Source organism: Theropithecus gelada, chromosome 5 (genome assembly GCF_003255815.1).
Source record: "Theropithecus gelada isolate Dixy chromosome 5, Tgel_1.0, whole genome shotgun sequence".
In the NCBI taxonomy this organism is placed as follows: Eukaryota; Metazoa; Chordata; class Mammalia; order Primates; family Cercopithecidae; genus Theropithecus; species Theropithecus gelada.
In genome coordinates this window covers 65,696,104-65,720,462 of record NC_037672.1, presented here as the reverse complement: position 1 = coordinate 65,720,462, position 24,359 = coordinate 65,696,104, and the positions used below count along the sequence as shown (strand labels likewise).

The window sequence follows — 24,359 nt, the reverse complement described above, 5'->3', positions numbered from 1 at the left end:
GGCATGGATGCCAACATGATCACACTGAACCTAGAACGAATGTGGCAGTGGCAACTAAAGAGGGCCTAGGAGCATGTAAGCTATTCTCTTACCAGTGTGCTGTTTTGTCAACCTCTAAAAGTACTTAATTGGCAATCTGAAGACTTAAATTTTGACCTTAATCCCTGCCTAGCTGCATAATTCTGATAATATTTTTAATGGCTAATTTTCCTATCAAAAAATAACCTTTCCATTTAAGGCAATTATCTAGGAATTACTTCAGTTTAAGAAAATGGGAAACATTTTCTTGGAGAGTTTTTTTTTTTTTTTGAGACAGAGTTTCGCTCTTGTTGCCCAGGCTGGAGTGCAATCATGGGATCTCAGCTCATCGCAACCTCTGCCTCCCAATTCAAGCGATTCTCCTGCCTCAGCCTCCTGAGTAGCTGGAATTACAGGCATGTGCCACCACACCCAGCTAATTTTGTATTTTTAATAGAGATGGGGTTTCTCCATGTTGGTCAGGCTGGTCTCGAACGCCTGACCTCAGGTGAGCTGCCCGCCTCAGCCTCCCCAAGTGTTGGGATTACAGACATGAGCCACAGCACCCGGCCAGAGGTTTTTAACATAAATAATACAAAATATATGTTTGATGAGTATGACAATAAGCGGGGGATTGGGGGTGAGAAGAAAATGCCATGCCATTATGTAACAAAAGTTAATAATAAAGTGTCAAGCAGTATTGCTCTATTCCTGCAATAACCACAGCTTTAAAAGGTAACATGGAGGCCAAAGCAACTCCATCTTGGATGCTAATCTGCCAAGTTGACTTTTGATTAATCCCAGTTCCAAGAAGGCATCCAAGATTTCCAGTTTCCTTGTATGGTAGGTAGCAAGTCATAAATTCTACCCTTAAGCAATTGTACTGTTCATCCTTTCTGAGGCATGTATACCCTTTACCTATGGTGTACAGGTCCTGTGTCTGGGGGGATAGTGGTACAAGGATCCACCACCTTGTGTGACTGTTGCGGAGGCACAGACACGGCTCCATTCTTAAGTCCCTATTAAATGTTTCTTTCTGAGAAATTGGATTTGTCAGCCTCTTTCTTCAGCCTCTCAGCTTCCTCAGTCTTTGTGGGTAGGTTTGCACAGACTTGCTTACCACAGAACAGGAAAGTAATTTTATACTTAAAATTAAAAAACATAGTAAATGAATAGCTTAGACACATAAGAGATGAAAGCAGACACAAGTACAGAAAAAAAGATGTAAAAAATGTACTAATGTGTGATTAGGTATTTTTTAGGATCTAGAAATGTGTAAGGTATAGAATTTCAAAAGACTAAGAAATAACTTGATGATAATACAACTTAGTCTAGTTTCTCTCTTACAAAAGGGAATGATGTCATAGAACACTGGGGTTGTTTGGTCACTGTCATACATGATGAGAAATATTTCAAGTTCATTCAACACATAATATTTAACTCTCACTTACTTACCAGGCATTTATTCTAAATCAAACACTTTTTTCTCATTTGTCTTATCAAATAACAAACTAACTTAAAATATTAAAAATGAGAAAATTTTGAAAAGTTTGTATGGTATGCACTTATAGTGACTAAAGCAGAGACTGAAGAAGAGTTATGATTTTAAAGAATGTAAACAAGAAAGAAAAGTAACTCACGGCATTTAAAAGAGGATCCAAAATCTTTTAATAAAATAGAGGCAAAAACGTTCATTATTCATTTAGAGAAAAAGAGAGATAATGTTTACATATAATATCAATTACATTTACTAAGGCTCGCATGGTACACAATAGCTGTTCTATTTAGATAAGACCTGTTTAAGTTACACAGAATCAGTTAGAGCTTACACATAAGAGCAGCATGCAAAATATCTTAATTCTGAGTCAAAAGAACTTAGAGTTCAGTAGTGTAGGAAATCAATTAATCACATCAATGATATCAGATCTTTCTTACCTTTAACAGAATCAGATGAATGAATAGGCTTGGCGGACCTATATTGTGATGCGGAACCTATTGAACCTTCAACTGAACTAGTTAGGAGTGAGTGCACTGGAGACTTCTTAGGAGAAGAATTGAATGAACGAGAAGCTGAGTTTTTCACAGATGGACTTGCTAAAAGTTTGCAAGAACAAAAGTAAAAGGACAGAATTAATTAAAAATAGTACACTGCACTTCTCAAAAAGTCAAGCTTTCATGAGAAAATGTTCCCAATGGTGGAGGGATAGGGGGACATTCTTCTAAATACCCAAGATTTGGGGTTGGAACTGAAAAGGGTTATGCCTTAGGAATAAGGGTGAATAGGAACTAGACCTGCCCTTGGGATCCTGAGGTCTAGCTTCAAATCCTCTTTCTAATGTGATTAAATTGACCTGGATGCCTTAGTTGTCTACCAAATGCAAGCACGAATGCTCTCTAGAGGAAGGTAATCTCATTCATAGCATCACTATGTACATCATCTGTACAACTTTTCATATAAAACATGTCATACAATAAAAATAACCAGGCATATAAGGAGACAAGATGATATGGCAGAAAACCAAGAGGAAAAAAATATAAATAATGACATAGATCTGTAGGGTCCAGACAATGGGCTTATCAGGCATAGACTCCCATAGATTCAAGCAGCATTACTTCAGACTCCAAGTGAATTCTTCTTATATGCATAAAAAAATAATATCTGCAGAAATGAATAAAAACTGCTAAAACAAACCAAAAACAAAAACAATCTTAAAGCAAAAGGGGAAAAAAAGGAACAGACTGTGTTTAAATAAACAAACTTACAGCTGACTTCTTAGTAGAAACAATGAAAGAAAGAAAACAATGGAAAGTGATATCTTCAAAGTGAAGAAAAAAATGCCAATTTAGAATTCTATACTCAGCAAAAATATTCTTCAAAAATCAGGATGAAATAAACACATTTCAGAAAAACAAAAATGGACAGAATTTCTCTCCAGCAGGTTTACATTAAAAGAAGCCTTAAAGGCATAAGTAAAATGATACCAGAAAGTTAAGTGTAAATATATGGGTATATCTAAATGAATATTGACTGTAGAAAACAATAAAAATAATTAAGTGTGGTATTTATATTTTTATAATTCATATTTTTAATTAAAATATATGATAATTGTATGAAAGTTGGAAGGATAGTGAATGGAGTTAATATATTCTAAAGTACTGCCAATGTATGAGAAAAGGTAAAAGCATTCATTTATATCAATCTAATAAGGCAAGGATAAATGTTTTACTGTCCTGAGTAATCATTGAAACAACAGTAAAAAACATATAAATGAAGTAAACCTGAAGGAGTTAACTTTACATAAATGTTCTTTTCTTCAAAATGTTAGTTCCTGAAAGATTTCTCCCCAAGCCAAAGATTATTTAAAAATTAAGAATTTGCAATTATTTTATTTAAGAATATTACATTTTGATTATAAATATACAGTCATAATTAACAATGGGGATATGTTCTGAGAATTGTGCTGTTAATTTTGTCATTGTGTGACCATCATAGAGTACACTTTCACAAATCTAGATGGTATACAGGCTATATGGTATAGCTTATTGCTTCTAGGCTACAAACCTGTAGAGCATGTTACTGTACTGAATACTGTAGGCAACTGTAACATAATGGTAAGTATTTATTTATCTAAATATGTCTAAACATAGGAAAGGTAACACACTGTGGTATGACATTATCATAGCTACAACATCACTAGGTAACAGGAATTTTTCAGCTCTATTATAATCTTATGGGACCTCTGTTGTTTATGTCATGGTCATTGACCAAAACATTATGCAGCACATGACTGTATACTGACACTAAGAAAAAAAATGAAAATTTATCCTTCTCCCATCTCTTTTCAGCTTACCTCAAATTTCTCTATTTACAATACTGTCCAGATTTATAACTACATTTTTGTTGAATAATCATCACAGTTTCATTCTTTCTCATTTATTTGGTTCTCTTCCATAAGAAGACCAATTACGTATCTGTTGGTTTGCCTCTGCCTTCCAAATATAACATATTCTGTGTAATTATTTTTGGTACTTATTTTTAAAAATTCCTTTTGTGTAATTTTCTCCATGGTTATCATTTCAGTCACATCTATTTTATTTTTCATTTTCTAAAGCTTTTCCCTGTGATGTTTTTAATCTTTCTCTTCTATTTCTAGCCTGAGTTATGCCACTTTGCTTGTCAACAAATTGTGTTGACTTTCAATCTCTTCTTTCTGGAGCTTTTTTAAAAATGAGATCATCTTATCTATAATTCTTTGGAAATTCTATGGAGAACTGTCCATCTCGATTCTTCTCCTTTTCCTTTCGTCTATTCAATATTTATTCAGCACCTGCTATGTGCCAGGAAGTCTCCAGGCACCTGGGATATATCCAGGAACCAAATGGCTAAAGACATCTGCCCTTGCACAGCTCTCGTCTTACAGGGGTGACACAGTATGTGAGAAGATGCTAAGAGTAACTGATAAAAGGAAAAAGGAGCACTGGAAGTGTGGGAAAATTGTGATTTTTATTTTATTTTAATTTACTTTTAGAGACAGGGTTTTGCCATGTTGCCCAGACTGGTCTCGAACTCCTGGCCTCAAGCAATCCACTCACCTTGGCCTCCCAAAGTGCTGGAATAACAGGCATGAGCCATCACACCGGCTGGTTGTGATCTTTTAATGCGGTGATGACAATTAAGTCCCACTGGGAAAGTGACACCTGGGCAAAGGCTTTAAAGGAGCTGAGGTTTTAGCAACATAAGGTAACAGGGCATAAAAGCCCTAACATGGAAGCTGCCTGACATGTTCAAGGAACAGTTTGAGGGTGGATAAAACAGAATGCATGAAAGAGGGAGTAGCAGGAAATGAGGCCAGAGAGTTAACAAGGAATTGGAAGATACTGCAATGACTTTGGCTTTTACCCTCATGGAAATGGGGAGACACTGTAGGCTCTATTTCTGTGCTTTCGTTGGAAACTCACCTGCAGATGCAAATGTGAAGCAACCAGAGGGATCTTCCATGTCTCCTGCATGCAATGTGACCGGCTCTCTGGAAGCATAAGAATGGTAATGCAAGCATTCCACTTCACAAACACAGTACTAAGATTCATAGATAGAAGCAAGCGAACACAGGCAAATGTGATGGCTTAAAATATAACCTCAAGATGGCAATCATAACTCTAAAGTCCTAAAATACTCTAAGAGGTAGGTTCAAAGTTGCATTATCTTTTTGTATTCAGAATCCATGAATATTTTACATAATGAAAATATATAATCTTCATTAGAAAATCCATTTTTGTGTACTAGTAGCTATAAATCCACAACATCTGTTCATGGATTCTAAGAGGTGCAATTTTAATGACTCATTTAGAAATAAAGAAATCAGGCCGGGCATGGTGGCTCACGCCTATAATCCCAGCACGTTGGGAGGCTGAGGCTGGTGGATCATGAGGTTAAGAGATCGAGACCATTTGGCCAACATGGTGAAACTCCGTCTCTACTAAAAATACAAAAATTAGCTGGGTGTGGTGGCATGCACCTGTAGTCCCAGCTACTCAGGAGGCTGAGGCAGGGGAATCACTTGAACCCAGGAGGCGGAGGTTTCAGTGAGCTGAGATCACGCCTTTGCACTCCAGCCTGGGTGACAGAGAGAGACTCTGTCTCAAATAAATAAATAAATAAATATGACAACAACAACTCATAACATTAGTAGTATCAGTGTACAAAACTATAAGACATATAAGTTGAAGTAAACTACATAGTTCTCTGTGAGTTGGGTACCAATATGAGAATAATATGACAGCAGTTCTCAAAGTGGTTCCCTTTCAGGAGGTTTGTGAGGTCAAAACTATTTTCATTATGATATTAGGTTGTTATTTGCTTCGTAACTTTCAGTCTCTCACAAATGTACAGTGGAGTTTCCCGGAAGCTCCATGATAGTTGATATGCATTTAATCACAACAGATTAAATGCATATGCAGATATGAGAATCTAGCTGTATTTTATTAACCCAGTTACTGAAATGTAAAACATGTTTTCTCAATGACTTTTTGGAGCATATGGTTATTTTTTATAATAAAGAAAAAGTTATTTTTCATAATTTCAGAACAAAGAAGTATTACAGTACTTTCATTGCTGAGGGAAGCAGATTTTTCTAGTCATGAAGAAACTACTGCAGAGCTTTAATTATCTCAGGGAAGTAGCTTCTCTTTGTCCCATGCCTAGAACTGGGCTCCAACCCCAATAGCTCAGTGTGGCTACCCAGAGGCAGCACACAGTGGTCATAAACAGGGGCTCAGGAACCAGCTAACAAACCTGAGCTCAAATCTGAGCTCTACTGTTTTCAAGCAGTATGACTTTGACAAGTTGCTAAGCAATCTGAGTCTTCATTTCTATGGGAAAATAATGCTTGCCTCATACATGAGATTAGACTAATGAGACAAGTCTAAATCAACTGGAAAACAAGAATTTTTATTAAGAATAATAAGAATAAAACATAGGCAGTTGACAGTTGTGGTTATTAATAGGTACGATTTAGTATCATATACCCAGGTGAGAAGGAAATAAAAACATCATTTCTTTTAGGCTACAAGAAAGATTTACACTTGGTCAGTCTGCATCCATGGGTTCTGCAATCACAGATTCAACCAAATGTGAATTGAAAATACTTGGGGAAAAAGAAGATGGCTGTATCTGTACTGAACATGTACAGGCTTTTTTTTCTTGTCATTATTCCCTAAACTATACAATATAACAACTATTGACATAGCATTTACATTGTATTAGGTATTGTAAGTAATCTAGGGATGGTTTAAAGAATATGGGAAGATATGTGTAGGTCATATGCAAATACTATGCCATTTTATATAAGGGACTTGAGCATCTGTAAATTTTAGTCTCTGCAGGGATCCTGGAACAAATCCCCCCCGTGGAGACCAAGGGACAACTGCGTTTAGAAAGATTCAAATTCATTGTATTTTGATCAAGTAGCAGAGACAGTAAGAAAATATTTATAAAACTATCTTAATCCATTCACTAAACAAATATTTACTGAATGGCTACTAGGTGGCAGGCATTATGCTTGGTGCTGAAGACACAGCAATGAATTAGTCCCTACTCTAACTAGATCTTAACGTAGAATTCACGTTCATAATTTTTAATATATACAGAGGGCTCGGATATCTCTGTTTATTTAGGTGGTGAAAACAGAAAAGAGAAAAACAAGTTTTTCCAGGCAGTCCGTCAAAAGACAGACCTCATGATTGTAAGTAACTTGAGGACAGGGCCCATATCTGTCTTGCTCACTATATTCTAAGGGTCTACTGCAGTGCATGGCACATTACAGACAGTTAAAGATCTTTTGAATTAATAATGAATAGTCGTAAAAGGGACATTTTGAAAATGGGGGCTGGTGTTTCCTACCTACTAAGAGTTTCACTTGATTTGCTTCCTTCAGTGGAGTCCCTCAATGAGTTGTTGCTTCTGTTGGTAGAGGGATGGGAGAAATCACAGTTTACACAATGTTATTTTCTTATCAATATAACGAAAGTTTGTGAAAAAAATAATGTATTCTTATGTAGGGTGAAATGATATCATCTGACAGCTGGATAAATAAATCATAAACATTAACTTAATGATAAAATTGCTTCTCTCAACATGACTTTTAGATAGATATGGATCCAAAAGAGTGAGACTGGGGCATCGGCTCTTCCAGGTGGAGGAAACAGAATGGAGAAAAAGCTTGAAGACAAAAATAAATGAACTTTTGGGAATCAGGAGGAGTCTGGTTTGATCAGAGGATAATACAGGAGTGAAAGCAGAGTGGTCACAAGGGAGATTTGTGTGACCACTCTGGGAGATTCTTCAATGTCAGACTGAGGGACATGTACTTAATGTAGTAGGCAGTGAGGAGCTACTGAAGATTTTCGAGTAATGGCTATAGTGTCTTACACTATGATAAATAATGAATTAACATTAGCCTATTTTCTTTTTTGGCTAAAGTCAATTTTTGAAAGCTGTCTTTGATTACAGTCTTATTTGGTGTTATGGATTTCACTTCTTTTTGCTTTAAAAATTTTTCATTTACGAATTCAGCTATTCCATTATTGATGAAAATAGGATTGTTTTCAATAAGGTGCTTATAGTCCTAAACTGAAGTTTTTATAGTTTCTTTCTGAACCATACTTTTCTTAAAAGTTATGTAAGCCATTGTAAATATGTGTAAATGGAGGAAAAATCTTCCATTTTTGGTATGGCATACCATATTAATAGCTTCATATGGATAGATATCAGCAAATTTTAAAGTAAGAAAAAATATCTATTGAGTTGATTTCTAGAAACTAAATTACTTCAGTATATTTCACTGGAATCTTTCTTAAAGTCAGTTAAACAATGAACCCAATATGCCCATTAAGTGTCATGTAAACTTATGTCCAAACAGACTTCTCAAATTACAAAGTCACATATAAAACAGTTGGACAATTAATTTGATCCAGAATCTCAAATTCTTCTTACCTATGGCACATGTCTGATCTCAGACTGGATTCAGTGATGCAATCTCTTACCCTATCCTCTCTGTATAGAAAATATAACTCTCAGTTAATCATATAAAGCACAATTTCATCCATGTCTTTTTAGACTAATCAATTGCTTACATCTATTCAATTTTTCTTTTAGCAACAGCTGTGGATTTTAGGCCTCTAAGCAAATTTTGCAAAGGGCTCTGGAGTTCATCGACTGAGAAATGCTTTCCTCCTATGAATTCTTAAAAGCTTTAGGCTGAGTTTAGGCTTTAGTGACAAGGTCATTTATAGGATTATAGCAAACTAACATAAACTCTTTAAAGGTAGGGACCAAATATATTCATGTTCAATACTACAGTCCAATAGCGTCCAAGCCCATCATTAGTGGCTACAGTGGTGGAAGCTGATCAGGGAAGACCTGGTAATCCCTCAGAATGATCAGTGCTGGGAGTGGGGTCTCCAACTTTTACCTCTGGCTTTTCCTCTGCTTCGTAGGAGGAGGAGTGTTAATCTATGCCTAAGTTTACCAATCTGTCAAATAAGTGTAATAATATTGCCCTGGATTGGAAAGCATATTATAGTTATGACAAAAATGGAAGTGCTCTGAAAATGAAAATGTTCGTTGGAGTTGCTAGTGGAACAGTTCCAACGTTATGTGCTTCAGATAATGTAATGTTATACTAAGGTAACTGGGCTGTTACTAAAGTTTTACTATTATTACTAATAATTAGCAATTAGATAAACTCAGCTAATATTTTGCTACCTCAGGTAAATATATACAAATTGGACATCATAAGAAACTGGAGATTATTTATATATAGATATTATTTCAGGAAGTATTACTTTTAGGTATTTGTCATATAATCAGAAAATGAATATTACAATAATGGGCTATTATAACTCTAAAATATATATACCATATCAAAATGCTTTAAGATAAGCTAAGCTAAATGACAACACACAAAAGTAAAACCCACTCTCTGAAAGAATAGGAGACTCTCATTGATGTCTGTAGCTGTGTGCAAGGAAGGGCTGCTGAACTGGCTGAATCCTTTTTGGATCTAATCTTTTACTAATATGAAATAATCAAATCAAGTCATTGGCATGAATACAGAGAAAATGAAGTATTTCCTATTATCTTCTACTTGAAGAGTATGTAGTTCTCAATGTTCTAGTTTTATCTCCACCATTGAATTGTGTGGCTGCAGACATGTCGACCTTTTGAGATGTGTTTTTCTCATTTACAAAATGGGATAAATAAACCCTGCTCTGCCTTGTCTCAGTCAACAAGATTATGGATATAAAATCTTTTGAGAATTAAAATTTACAAACATAACTTCGGGTGACACCTTGCACTAAGTATTTTCTGAATAGAATGACTGTATTGTTTTCTCTTAATGTCAAGTTGTTTTACATTTGCTTAACTCCTCCATTTTCATATTGTTTTCTGTGGTAACTTCAGATACCTTTTAAAGTTATTTAAACCTCACCCTCCCAGAGAGTAACATGTGAATAACTCAATGGCAAACCATTCAAGAGATGAGCTTTCCCATTCTGTGTGCACACAGCCTTACACAGCCACATACAAGGCTCCCAGAGATGTTCTTCCATCTTCCTCTGTCTTGCTCAGAGACACAGCTGGCTCCTCATTGATCACGCTTCTCAACTCTTGGAGAAGCTGTTTCAGGTCCCTTGTTGGATCTTCCTTCAGTGTGTTAGCTTTCGTAGAGTGCTGAATTAAAACAATTTACAAACAAAGACACTTATTTTTTCAGATTCCTATGCTATTTCCTATCACAAAATTAATACAACTGGTAAACAGAAATTATGGAAAAGCAGGAAGAGGAAAACAAAAACATCACCCATAAGTTTATTACACAGAGATAATCAATAATAACCAGGAAATAATCAATAGAGTACTATATCTAATTTATATGTGCGTGGACACATATACACATATGGGGCCAAACCACATACATTTATTTTTCAACTACTTTTGTTTTAAAACGTTAACAATTTAGTATGAACATCCTTACTATGTCATTAAATATTTTCAAGTACGCGTGGACAAAATAATTTTCAATACTTTGTTTAAAGCTAAGCTAATTTGATAAAGCAGCAGAACTTGAGAAGTAAGGAGCTCTTTAGAGATGAGTTAATCTACCCCCCACATTTTACTGATAAGGAAAGAAACATCCAATATTTTCTAACTGTGTTAGTTGGTGTTTAAGAATAATATGAGATTTTCAGATTGATAGTGTTCCCCAATAAATCTTTATAATATAATAAGGAATACAGACATTTTCAACAGGCACATCAAGAGGGGAAACCAAATGATCAGAGTGCATTGAGGAGCAGGTAGACTCGGGCTATCCTTGAGCTATTCTAGCTGAAGGAGTCCACCCCACTGAAAAGTTACACCTGTCACACAGATTGGCTGCTGAGGGATGAACACTGCAGATTTTTTATTCATTGGGCGTTAATTGTCTAGGGTTTATGCCAACGAAGAGCTGATGTTACTGGTATAATATAATCCTCATATTCTCCTCTTCTCAACTTCACTAATAAACCAATATAATATCCAGCTGAAGATATGAAGAGTTCTGACTAACTGAATGTGTGCTAAGTATGTCTTTCCAGTTTACTGATGGCTATCTTACCTTGAAATTGTCATGATGAGTCAGTCTAAAGTTTCATAAATTACACTCTACTCAATTATTAAATTTGACTCCATTTGCTTAAAAATATAAGGATCCGAATCACTTTCTCAATTGTGAATAAAAACATTTGTCTCTAAAAAGATGATCCAATTTTACCAAACACTGGTTTTGTTCTCGCCCTCACTGTAATATGCATAATACCCAATATGGGATAAAACCTCATAAAGTTGATAAAGAAAACCTTATCCTATGGCAACATTCACTCACCTTAGTTATAACCTGGACTTCTTATCTTCCCATCTCTGCCCACCAGAAAGTTTATCAAATAAGCTTTGGCAATTACTGTTAAAATTTTTGAGCCATTGACATTTATTATAAATGAGCAATGTAAAACCCATAAACATATATAAATATGTTGTTCTCCCCTGTCATTGTGACACCTAGGTTCTTTGAGAGTCACTGATGCTTTACAATACATAAGTTTTTTGTTTGTTTGTTTGTTTTTGAGACAGAGTCCCACTCTGTCACCTAGGCTGGAGTGCAGTGACATGATCTCAGTTTACTGCAACTTCCATCTCCCAGGCTCAAGCAATCCTTCTGCCTCAGCACCTCCAGTAGCTGAGGACTACAGGCATGCACCACCATGACCAGCTAACTTTTTTGTAGAATGGGGTTTTGCCATATTGCCCTGGATGAGCTCAAACTCCTGGACTCAGGCAATCCACGCATCTTGGTTTACCAAAGTGCTGGGATCACAGGTGTGAGCCCCTGTGCTGGCTGACATGAGGTTTGAAAAAGCATTCAATTGGCCAGGTACAGTGGCTCACGCCTGTAATCCCAGCACTTCGGCAGGCCGAGGCGGGCGGATCACAAGGTCAGGAGATTGAGACCATCCTGGCTAACACGGTGAAACCCCGTCTCTACTAAAAATACAAAAAATTAGCCAGGTAGTGTGGTGGCGGGTGCCTGTAGTCCCAGCTACTTGGGAGGCTGAGGCAGGAGAATGGCGTGAACCCGGGAGGCGGAGATTGCAGTGAGCCGCAATTTTGCCACTGCACTCCAGCCTGGGGGACAGAGTGAGACTCCGTCTCAAAAAAAAAAAAAAAAAGCATTTCAATTTACCATTCACTTAGAAATTAATTATAATTAGTCCTATGACATTCTTTTATTGACTTTATCCCAATACTTACCTTTCAAACTCTATGTATGTTGCTCCTCCAATGAAAATGTAAGCTCCACAGAGGCAAGGACTTGATTTGATCATGATTGTCTTTATATATTCCATTACATATAACCCATACTTTGGTTGGGTATAAAATCACAAAAATATCAAGGCTGGAGGGGTCCTGAAAATCATTTGGTTCTAGTCCAACTCCCATATCAGAAGTGATGAAGAATTCTCTTTATGGCATTCCAGTAATATGCTTATCTGGCCTTTGCTTGATCACCAAAGATCAAGGAAGGCAGTTTAATTTTTGTACAGTTTCACACCTTTTAAAGAAAAGCTTCCCTCCATACTCATACACTTTCCAACCCTTGTCACAGTTCTAACACCTAGGGTCATAAGAAATGGGCATAACATAACCCTTTAAAAATGATACTTATTTTATAATACACTTATACACCCCCTCGTTACTTCCCAACACACACCTCAGGCTAAATTTATTCAGGAAAAGTCTGAGCGAGCAGAGAGCTGTCCCCCTTGCCTGATCTGGATGCTATCATTAAAACCTTTTTTGTTGCCACACAATAACACCAACTGAGACTGAGCAGGCAGTCAACTGAGAATCCTCATGTCTTTTCCAGAAGTTCTTAATAAGCTTCCTCTTCTGTGTCCTATACCTTGTACTTTGGGGTATTCACTATAACAATAGAAATGTCTTTTTTCTCTCTCTCTGAGACAGACTTTCATTCTTTCACCCAAGCTGGAGTGCGGTGAAGCGATCATGGATCACTGCCACCTTGACCTCTCAGGCTCAATTGATCATTCTGCCTCAGTCTCCTGAGTAGCTGGGACTATAGGTGCACGCCACCACACCCGGCTATTTTTTTGTTTGTTTGTATTTTTTGTAGAGATGGGGTTTTGCCATGTTGGCCAGGCTAGTCTCCAATTCCTGGGCTCCAGCAATCTGCCTGCCTCGGTCTCCCAAAGTGCTCCCATGTGAACCACCACACCTGGCCAATTTACTTTTTATTTAGTCAAAATTATCAATCCTTCTTTTTAATGTTTGTATAGATTATAATGGTTTTATTAATTCATGTTAAATACTTCATTGGTTAATTCATAGGAAATACACTTTGATTTATAACATGAGCAAAATACACTTTTTAAAATTAGAAAATAGCACTGCTGGGTGCGGTGGCTCATGCCTGTAATCCTCGCACTCTGGGAGGCCAAGGCGGGTGGATCACCCAGGTCAGGAGTTTGAGACCAGCCTGGCCAACATGGTGAAACCCCATCTTTACTAAAAATACAAAAAATTAGCTGGATGTGGTAGTGCACACCTGTAATTCCAGCTACGCAGGAGGCTTAGGGAGGAGAATCACTTGAACCCAGGAGGCGGAGGTTGCAGTGAGCCGAGATCATGCCATGGCACTCCAGCCTGGGCAACAAGAGCAAAACTCCATCTCAAGAAAAAAAAAAAAAAAGAAGAAAAGAAAACAGCTAGGAAATAGTTCTAAAATATAGTTACATATAACTCTTATCTGGCTTGTAAAGAAATAAACACATGCTCTTCCTGAAGTTACCAGAGCCCAACAAAGGATCCTGCTTTCCCCCACCCCAGTCCTTTGACCCTTAGAACAAGGGTCCCCAAACCCTGGACTGGTACCGGCCCATGGTCTGTGAGGAATGGGGCCACACAGCAGGAGGTGAGTGATGGGACGGTGAAGCTTCATCTGTATTTGTAGCTGCTCCCCATCACTCACATTACCGCCTGAGCTCCGCCTCCTGTCAGATCAGGGGTGGCATTAGATTCTCATAGGAGTGCGAACCCTCTTGTGAACTGCACAAGCAGGAGATCTAGGTTGCACACTCCTTATGGGAATCTAATGCCTGATGATCTGAGGTGGAGCTAAGGCAGTGATGCTAGTGCTGGGGAGCAGCTGCAAATACAGATTAATATTAGCAGAAGCCAGGTGCAGTGGCTCACGCCTGTAATCCCAGCACTTTGGGAGGCTGAGGTGGGCGGATCACGAGGTCAAGAGTTCGAGACCAGCCTGGCCAACATAGCAAAACCCTGTCTCTACTAAAAATACAAAAATTAGCTGGGCATGGTGGTGTATGTCTGTAGTCCCAGCTACTCGGGGGACTGAGGCAGAAGAAGCGCTTGAACCTGGGAGACAGAGGTTGTGGTGGGCCAAGATCGTGCCACTGCACTCCAGCCTGAGCAACAGAGTGAGACTCCGTCTCAAAAAAACAAAAACAGAACAAAAAACATTAGCAGAGAGGGTTCACTGCACAAAGACCATAATAAATCAATTGCTTGCAGACTTATCAAAACCCTACCAGTATGTGGTAAGTAACAATTAAGCCACATCTGGTGGCTGGTTTTATAGTGGTAAGTGAGTTGATGTACTCAACTGTACAGCTGCACCTGGTGGCAGGCTTTAAGTCAGAACTAGACACTGATTTTAGTCCATGTGTATCCTGCCCATTATTTGATTTACCACTTTGCCTGCACCTCTTTCCTGCACTGCACACTTGTCTCAGTCAGTTTTGGTAAGCCCACAAGCTAACCCTAGCCAAAATGGATAAAAACAATAATCACTGGAAAGCTTCTTTGAAAAGGGGGAAAGACCCAATGATGAGACAGCAGAAGGCTCTAAGACTGCCAACAAAAAGAAAGCTGCATTGAAAAGAAAGCTGCATTTAAAAGAAGATACCAAGAGTCCTACTTAAATTACGGGTTCATTGCAATAGGTGAGTCACATTCTCCAAGCCCTTTTTTTATAATATGTGGTGACCGGCTATCCAATGAAACCATGAAACCTTCAAAACTGCTTTATCACATGGAGACAAAGCACCCCGCATTAAAAGACAAGCCTTTGGAGTTTTTCAAAAAAAAGAAAAAAAGAAAAAAAAATGGCGAACATGAAGAACAGAAGCAGTTATTGAACACCATCACTCTGTCAAATGTGTCTGCACCGAGAGCATCATTCTTAGTGGCTAAACGCATCGATAAAGTGAAGAAGCCCTTTACTATTGGCGAAGAGCTGATCCTGCCTACTGCTAAGCACGTTTGTCGTGAACTTTTAGGAGAAGCTGCAGTTCAAAAGGTGACATGTGTTCCTCTTTCAGCTAGCACCATAACTAGACATATAGATGAAATAGCAGAGGATAGTGAGGCACAATTGTTAGAGGGTTAATGAATCACCATGGTACACAATCCAGATTGACGTCTATTGATTTTGACAACAAGGTAACAATGCTTGTTTTCATGCTACATATTTTTCAGGAGGATGTGCAGGAGCACATGTTATATGTGCTTTTGCTGCCAAACAACATCACAGCTGCAGAACTATTCAAGTCTTTGAATGATTACATATCAGGGAAACTAGTCATTTTGTGTTGGTATATGCATGGACAGAGCGGTTGCCATGACTGGACAGCTTTCTGGTTTCACTACTCAGCTCAAAGAGGTCGATTCTGAATGTGAGTCTACGCACTGTGTCATCCATAGAGAGATGCTGGCTAACTGAAAAATGTCACCTGGACTTAACAATGTTTTGCAGGATGTGATTACAATTATTAACCACAGTAAAGTACATGCCTTTAACTCATCTGTTCACACAGCTCTGCGAGGAGATGGACACAGAGCATACACGTCTTCTCTTATACACAGAAGTGAGATGGCTTTCTAAAGGCGGATCACTGACTAGAGTTTTTGGGTTATGAGAGTCACTCCAGAGATTTCTTTTAGGAAAAAGTCACCACTGGCAGCACATTTCAGTGACACAGAATGGGTCACAAAATTTGCTTACTTGTGTGACATATTCAACTTACTCAACAAAATCTGTCACTTCAGGGGAGAACAACAACTGTGTTCAAGTTGGCAGATAAAGGGGCTGCATTCAAAGTCAAACTGGAATTATGGGAACAACGAGTTAACATTGGAATTTTTGACATGTGTCAAAATTATCAGAGATTTTGAAAGAGGCTGTGCCAAGGCCTCCTTTCTCCCAGCTAGTGCATGATCACCTATCTCAGCTTTTGAAAGAGTTTAAGCATTACTTCCCAACCACAAAAGACCCCCAAACTGGGAAGGAATGGATCCGTCACCCATTTCTCAATAAACCAGGTGCATTGGCTTTGTCCATGCTAGAAGAGGATCAACTGCTTGAGATTGCAAATGACAGTGGCTTTAAAAGTATGTTTGAGACAACTTCAAATCTCCCTATGTTCTGGATTAAACTCAAGGCAGAATATCCTGAGATTGCTACAAAAGCATGGAAAGTCTGCTTCCATTTCCAACATCCTATCTTTGTGAAGCAGCGTTTTCTGCAGTGACAGCAACCAGACGAGATTAGGGAGTAGACTGGACATGAGCAACACACTTCGGGTGTCACTGTCTCCCATCACCTCCAGATGGGACCATCTAGTTGCAGGAAAAAAGCTCAGGGATACCACTGATTCCACAATATGGTGAGCTGTATAATTATTTCATTATATATTACAATGTAATAATAATAGAAATAAAGTGCACAATAAATGTAATGCACTTGAATCATCCCAAAATCATTCCCCGCCTCAACCTGTTCCATGGAAAAACTGTCTTTCATGAAACTGGTCACTGGTGCCAAAAAGGTTGGGAACTGCTGCCTTAGGATACACATTAAGGCTATTTCTAGGGCACATATATTTGCAGGGTAAAACTTATACAAGCTTTTTGTGCTATGGGAAGAATATAAGCTTATACATTAAGTTGTGAAGCTTAAGGTTTATTTTGTGGTTTGGTCAGTTTCCTATTACATTCTGACTCCGAAATCACTGACTTTGAAATCATTTTATGTTAGACTTGTTTCTAAAATTTTTCATAAATTATATCTTTAATGTACTTCTATCTTCTCCAATACTGCTTTTTCTAATGGCCTTAAGTCTATTACAGGCAAACTTACAAGTCATGATGTAAGATAAGTAAGGCCTAGGGAGAGTGTACTCCTCAACCAGTTCTGTCTCCATTCTCCAAAGATAGAAGATAAATGAAAAAGCTAAAAATAACAGCTTGATCTCATTCAGTTTGAATTCAACCACTCTATTTTGAGAACGTCTGCCCCAAACCCATCTCTTATATTTATATTCCTTTTAGAGCATTGTTATAAAATGGAATATAAGTATACTATTTACATAATATATTAGGAACAGATGGGCAGGAAACAGGAAAAAGGTTATAAACCGTTGCTAAAAATCTTGCCCACATCATGTGTATTCCATTGGCAAAGATCAAGCGCAGCAATAACAAATGGTAGCGCATAGGAATAGAATCTGATACACAACCAAAATCAATTCTATCATCCTAGATATATTTTACTTCTTATGTTAAAATAGCCACTATTTGAAATATTAAGCTAAAATGCTCCTATATCAAACTATCAGTTATATATATGTGTATGTGTATGTATATGTGTATATGTGTACACACACAAAGATACACCTAGATGTTCTAGGTGTTTGAGTTTGGGCCAAATTACACAATATTACTTTTCTGGTTTTCCTACTTTCTTACTTTTAACACAGGAAAATCACCTGGATAATTTCAACTGCCTTTGAATCTTTAAAACTGTGTGATCCTCATTTACAAAGACTAATGAAACACAATAATAGTTCATATAGGGTATCTATTTACATCATCAACTTAAAATTATTTTTATAAACATCAATCATCTGTATAATGTAGAGAAACAGTACAGTATAATAGTTAAGGACATAAGTTCTGGACTCAGGCTGTCTTGGTAAGTCTTGCCGAAATTATTATTATTATTATTTTTTTTTTTTTTGAGAGACAGAGTTCTACTCTGCTGCCCAGGCACTGCGACCTTGTACTCACGGGTTCAAGCAATCCTTCTGCCTCGGTCTCCTGACTAGGACTACAAGCAAATGCCAATATGCCTGATTAATTTTTTTTAACTTTGTAGAGACAAGGTCTCACTACTTTGCCCAGGCTAGTCTCAAACTCCTGGTCTCAAGCAACCCTCCAGCCTCAGTCCCCACAAAGTGTTGGAATTTCAAGCATTAACCACAGCGCCCAGACTCAAGTGTCTTTTTGCTGTGTAAACCATGTGTAAGTCACTTAGCTTCTTCAAGCCTCAGTTTCCCTGTCTGTAAAATAGGTATAATAATAGCACTTACCTCATGTTAAGTAGTTGTGGGAAATGAACTAATCTCCATAAGTACTTTGCACAGTGCCTGGCAAAGGAATTTTCAGTAAATCTAAGCTATTATTAGAATTGTAAAATAAAGAGACTAAAATAAACATAAATAATAAATGAAGGGGCAATGTAGAATAATGCAAACAGTAATATTCTGCTTCTAAACTTGGCATTAATTTCTGTACTATGCTGAGCCTCATTTTAATGACACTAAAGGAATTAAGAAGGATAAAGAGGAAAGGACAGATAACATTAGATTAGTAATGCTAACAAAATTTTGGAAGATGGCAGGCAAATGGATAATTCATAATTAATTTAGCAAAACCAAGTTAAAACTTAAAGTACCTGCACAGAAGCTGCCACTGTGAAGCAAGCTACTCTGCCTCTGAGTATTCCGAGAAGGCTCAGGAATTGGAGGTTTCATGTATTTCAAAGTCCAGGGTAAGAAACAGGACAGAAAAATTGGAGGATTGGCTAAGTCTATGGAAGAAGCTGTTAGAATCCCAGAAGCTGTCTCCATATACTCAGGTGATTACTCATTCTTTCCCCCTAAATGAATGTAGAGGCTTAACCTTTGGGTAAGGTTGAACCAAAGGACTTTGGACTCCATAGAGATATCTATCTTGTATAGCAAGAGTAAGGTTGCAAATGTTAAATATGAGTATTAAGTGAGACTGCATAGATAGATATATATTAATAGTTACCCTAGACTTCCTCTCCCACTCACTTAACAGAATTCTGACAGACTTATACCTATAAGTCAGGAATAAGAGATCCCTCTTTAGGGAAACTGATCAGCCCAAGACTAAAGACCTATAGATAACTTTTGGGTCCCTCAATAAAAAAGCAATACCTAACCATCTACCAGTTGAAAAGCCCTGACAACCTTACACAAAGCTTTCAATAGCTTTTTAGGGCCTCAGTCTTAAATATGAATGGATATCCAAGGGTCACCAAGCATTAAAAGAAAGTCTCTACAAAAACAAAACAATGAATTCCAAGAAACATTAATAATTCAGGTAACACAAAAAATTATTTAAAAACCAAAGTTAATATCCTTAAAGAGAAACAAGAAAGTATTGACTGGACATGGTGGCTCATGCTTGTAATCCGAATAGTTTGGGAGGCCGAGGCAGGCAGATCACTTGAGGTCAAGAGTTCGAGGCCAACCTGGCCAACATGGTGAAACCCCATCTCTACTAAAAATACAAAAATTAGCCAGATGTGGTGGGGGGTGCCTGTAATCCCAGCTACTCAGGAGGCTAAGGCATGAGAATTGCTTGAACCCAGGAGACGGAGGTTGTAGTGAGCTGAGATCGCGCAACTGTACTCCAACCTGGGTGACAGAGTAAGACTCCATCTCAAAAAACAAAACAAACAAAGAAAGTGTTGTATTCATGAAAGAACAGAAAGCTACATAAAGAGAAGACTTTAGAAAACAACAACAACAAAAATGAGCAAAAACTGGAAACATTCCCTTTGAAAACTGGCACAAGACAAGGATGCCCTCTCTCACCACTTCTATTCAACATAGTATTGGAAGTTCTGGCCAGGGCAATCAGGCAAGAGAAAGAAATAAAGGATATTCAAATAGGAAGAGAGGAAGTAAAATTGTCCCTGTTTGCAGATGACATGATTGTATATTTAGAAAACCCCATTGCCTCAGCCCAAAATCTCCTTAAGCTGATAAGCAACTTCAGCAAAGTCTCAGGATACAAAATCAATGTGCAAAAATCACAAGCATTCCTATACACCAATAACACACAGAGACCCAAACCATGAGTGAACTCCCATTTACAATTGCTTCAAAGAGAATAAATTACCTAGGAATACAACTTACAAGGGACGTGAAGGACCTCTTCAAGGAGAACTACAAACCACTGCTCAAGGAAATAAGAGAGGTCACAAACATGTAAGCCATTAAACCTTTTGAAGAGGCAGCTTTGCTGGTGGTATTGTCTTGTGCCACAGTGAGTCGTAGGTGAAATCTGAACCAAAAGTGAGTTTATGAAGACCGGTGGGCAGGAGCTCAAGAGCTGCAGGGTTGTCCTGCAGCCAGTGTCTGATGTGCCCCAGTTGGGAAGCTGATGAATAGCTGAGATCTGTATCTGTGGACCTGAATGTTGATCCCTCGCTTCAGATTGACATACCTGATGCACTCAGTGAGAGAGATAAAGTCAAATTTACAGTGCACACAAAGACCACACTGCCCACATTTCAGAGCCCAGAGTTTTATGTTACAAGGCAACATGAAGACTTTGTGTGGCTACATGACACTCTTACTGAAACAACAGACTATGCTGGGCTTATTATTCCACCTGCTCCTATGAAGCCCAACTTCAGTGGTCCTCAAGAGAAGATGCAGAAACTGGGAGAAGATGAAGGGTCTATGACCAAAGAAGAATTTGCCAAGATGAAACAAGAACTGGAAGCCTACGTGTTGGGCGGAAAAATACTAAAGAGATGTTTGGTGGCTTCTTTAAAAGTGTGGTGAAAAGGCTAATGAATTCCTTTTTACTGGAGTCGGGGGGTAGATGACTTATTTGACCAAGAGAAGAACTTCCTTATTAACTATTACAATAGGATCAAAGATTCTTGTGTGAAAGCTGACAAAATGACCAGATCTCATAAAAATGTTGCCGATGTCTATATCCACACTGCAGCCTGCTTATATAGCCTGGCTTTAGAAGAGCCCACAGTCATCAATAAGTACCTATTGAAGGTTGCTGAGCTATTTGAAAAACTTAGGAAAGCAGAGGATCAAGTTTCATCAGATGAAGATTTGAAGCTAAGAGAGCTCCTCTGATACTACATGCTCAACATCAAAGCTGCTAAGGATCTCTTATACAGACGCACCAAAGCCCTCATTGACTATAAGAACTCAAACAAAGCTCTGGATAACACCCAGTTAAAGAGCAAAGACGTCAAGTTGGCTGAGGCATACCAGCAGGAGTGCTGCCAGAAATTTGAACAGCTTTCCGAATCTGCAAAAGAAGAACTGATATATTTCAAACCGAAGAGAGTGGCAGCATTTAGGAAGATTCTAATTGAAATGTCTGAACTGGAAATAAAACATGCCAGGAACAATGTCTCTCTTTTGCAGAGCTGTATTGACTTGTTCAAGAATAACTGATATGCCTTCACTCAGAAGAAAAGAAATGAATGTGAAAGAAAACCAAGCATCACTTGCACTTAAGTCATTACCATGGAAGATTTATTAGCTTTAACTTTAGTTTAAAATTATGTGAATATACATTTTGATTTCTACAAATCTTAAAAAAGAAGAGGACATAAACAAATGGAAAAACATTTGATGCTCATGGATAGGAAGAATCAGTATCGTGAAAATGGCCATATTGCCCAAAGTAATTGGTAGATTCAATGATATCCCCATCAAGCTACCATTCACTTTCTTCACAAAATTAGAAAAAACTACTTTAAATTTCATATGGAACCAAAAAGGAGCCCACATTGTCAAAACAATCCTAAGCAAAAAGAACAAAGCTGGAGGCATCATGCTACCTGACTTCAAACTATATTACAAGTCTACAGTAACCAAAACAGCATGGTACTGATACCAAAACAGAGATATAGACCAATGGAACAGAACAGAGGCTTCAGAAATAATGCGACACATCTACAACCATCTGATCTTTGACAAATCTGACAAAAACAAGCAATAGGGAAAGAATTCCCTATTTAATAAATGATGTTGGGAAAACTGGCTAGCCATATGCAAAAAACTGAAACTGGACCCTTTCCTTACACTTTATACAAAAATTAACTCAAGATGGATTAAAGGCTTAAACATAAGACCTAAAACCATAAAAACCCTAGAAGAGAACCTAGGCAATACCATTCAGGACGTAGGCATGGGCAAAGACTTCACAACTGAAACACCAAAAGTAATGACAACAAAAGCCAAAATTGACAAATGGGATCTAATTAAACTAAAGAGCTTCTGCACAACAAAATAAACTAGGCTGGATGCAGTGGCTCATGCCTGTAATCCCAGCATTTTGGGAGGCCAAGCTGGATGGATCACAAGGTCAAGCAATTGAGACCATCCTGGCCAACATGGTGAAATTCTGTCTCTCCTAAAAATACAAAAATTAGCTGGGCGTGGGGGCACATGCCTGTAGTCCCAGCTACTTGGGAGGCTGAGGCAGGAGAATCACTTGAACCCAGGAGACGGAGGTTGTAGTGGGCAGAGATCATGTCACTGCACTCTAGCCTGGTGACAGAAAAAGACTCTGTCTCAAAAAAAAAAAAAAAAAGAAACTATCATCAGGGTGAACAGGCAACATACAGAATGGGAGAAAATGTTTGCAATCTATCTATTTGACAAAGGGCTAATCTCCAGAATCTACAAAAAAGCTTCAACAAATTTGCAAGAAAAAAACAACTCCATCAAAAGGTAGGTGAAGGATATGAACAGACACTTCTCAAAAGAAGACATTTATGTAGCCAACAAACATGAAAAGAAGCTCATCATCACTGGTCATTACAGAAATGCAAATCAAAACCACAAAGAGATACCATCTCATATCAGTTAGAACGACAATCATTAAAAAGTCAGGAAACAACAGAGGCTGGAGAGGATGTGGAGAAATAGGAATGCTTTTACACTGATGGTGGGAGTGTAAATTAGTTCAACCATTGTGGAAGACAGTAGGGCAATTCCTCAGGGATCTAGAACCAGAAATACCATTTGATCTAGCAATCTCATTATTGGGTATATACCCAAAGGATCATAAATCATTCTACTACAAAGATACATGCACACGTATGTTTATTGCAGCACTATTCACAATAGCAAAGACTTGGAACCAACCCAAATGCCCAGCAATGATAGACTGGATAGAGAAAATATGGCACATACACACCGTGGAATACTATGCAGCCATAAAAAAGGATGAGTTCATGTCCTTTGCAGGGACATGAATGAAGCTGGAAACCATCATTCTCAGCAAACTAACACAAGAACAGAAAACCAAACCCCACATGTTCTCACTCATAAGTGGGAGTTGAACAATGGAAACACATGGACACAGGAAGGGGAACATTACACACTAGGGCCTGTCCAGGGGTGGGGGTCTAGGGGAGGGATAGCATTAGGAGAAATACCTAGTGTAGATGGCAGGTTGATGGGTGCGGCAAACCACCATGGCACATGTATACCTATGTAACAAACCTGCACAATCTGCACATGTATCCCAGAAGTTAAAGTATAATTTTAAAAAATTAAAAAAAGAAAGAAAATTGTCTAGAACCCAAAATTATCCTGTAATTTTTTCACATACAGTGTCCAGACTCAGTTATTTAAAGAGGAAGCAGAGACCAAACAACGTGACTAGAAACCAAGGGAAAAAATCGACACAGGCTCAGAGGGGATTCAAATAATATAATCATCATGTGCCAATTTTTAAAACAGCTATTTTCTTACTCTGGGTTGTTATAGGGAAGTATCTTAGACTGGGTAATTTATAAACAACAGAAGTTTATTGTTCACAGTTCAGGCTGGGAAGTGCAAGATCAAGATGCCAGCAAATTCAGCATTTGGTGAGGAGCTCTTCCTCATAGATGGCACCTTCTATGTGTCCTCACATGGGAGAAGGGGCAAACAAGCTCTCTCAAGCCTCTTTCATAAAAGGGCACTAATGCCAGGCATGGCGGCTCACGCCTGTAATCCCAGCACTTTGGGAGGCCGAGGTAGGTGGATCACGACGTCGGGAAATCGAGACCATCCTGGCTAACATGGTGAAATCCCACCTCTACTAAAAAAAAAAAAAAAAAAAAAAAAAAAAAAAAAAA

At 38.1% G+C, this 24,359-nt stretch overlaps 1 protein-coding gene and 1 pseudogene across 2 annotated transcripts in view; one reads left to right on the top strand and one right to left on the bottom strand.

Moving 5' to 3' along the window:
- CCDC158 (coiled-coil domain containing 158) overlaps positions 1–24,359 on the bottom strand; it is a 116,574-nt gene that overhangs the window by 11,576 nt on the left and 80,639 nt on the right. For both annotated transcript variants that reach the window (XM_025385902.1, XM_025385901.1), the window contains 5 exons: positions 10,104–10,249; positions 8,510–8,569; positions 7,418–7,477; positions 4,978–5,045; positions 1,954–2,112 (listed from right to left, as the gene is read on the bottom strand). In XM_025385902.1, the coding sequence (XP_025241687.1) occupies positions 1,954–2,112; positions 4,978–5,045; positions 7,418–7,477; positions 8,510–8,569; positions 10,104–10,249 (493 nt within the window). The remainder of the gene's footprint in view (positions 1–1,953; positions 2,113–4,977; positions 5,046–7,417; positions 7,478–8,509; positions 8,570–10,103; positions 10,250–24,359) is intronic.
- Positions 18,683–21,821, top strand: LOC112625151 (annotated as a pseudogene).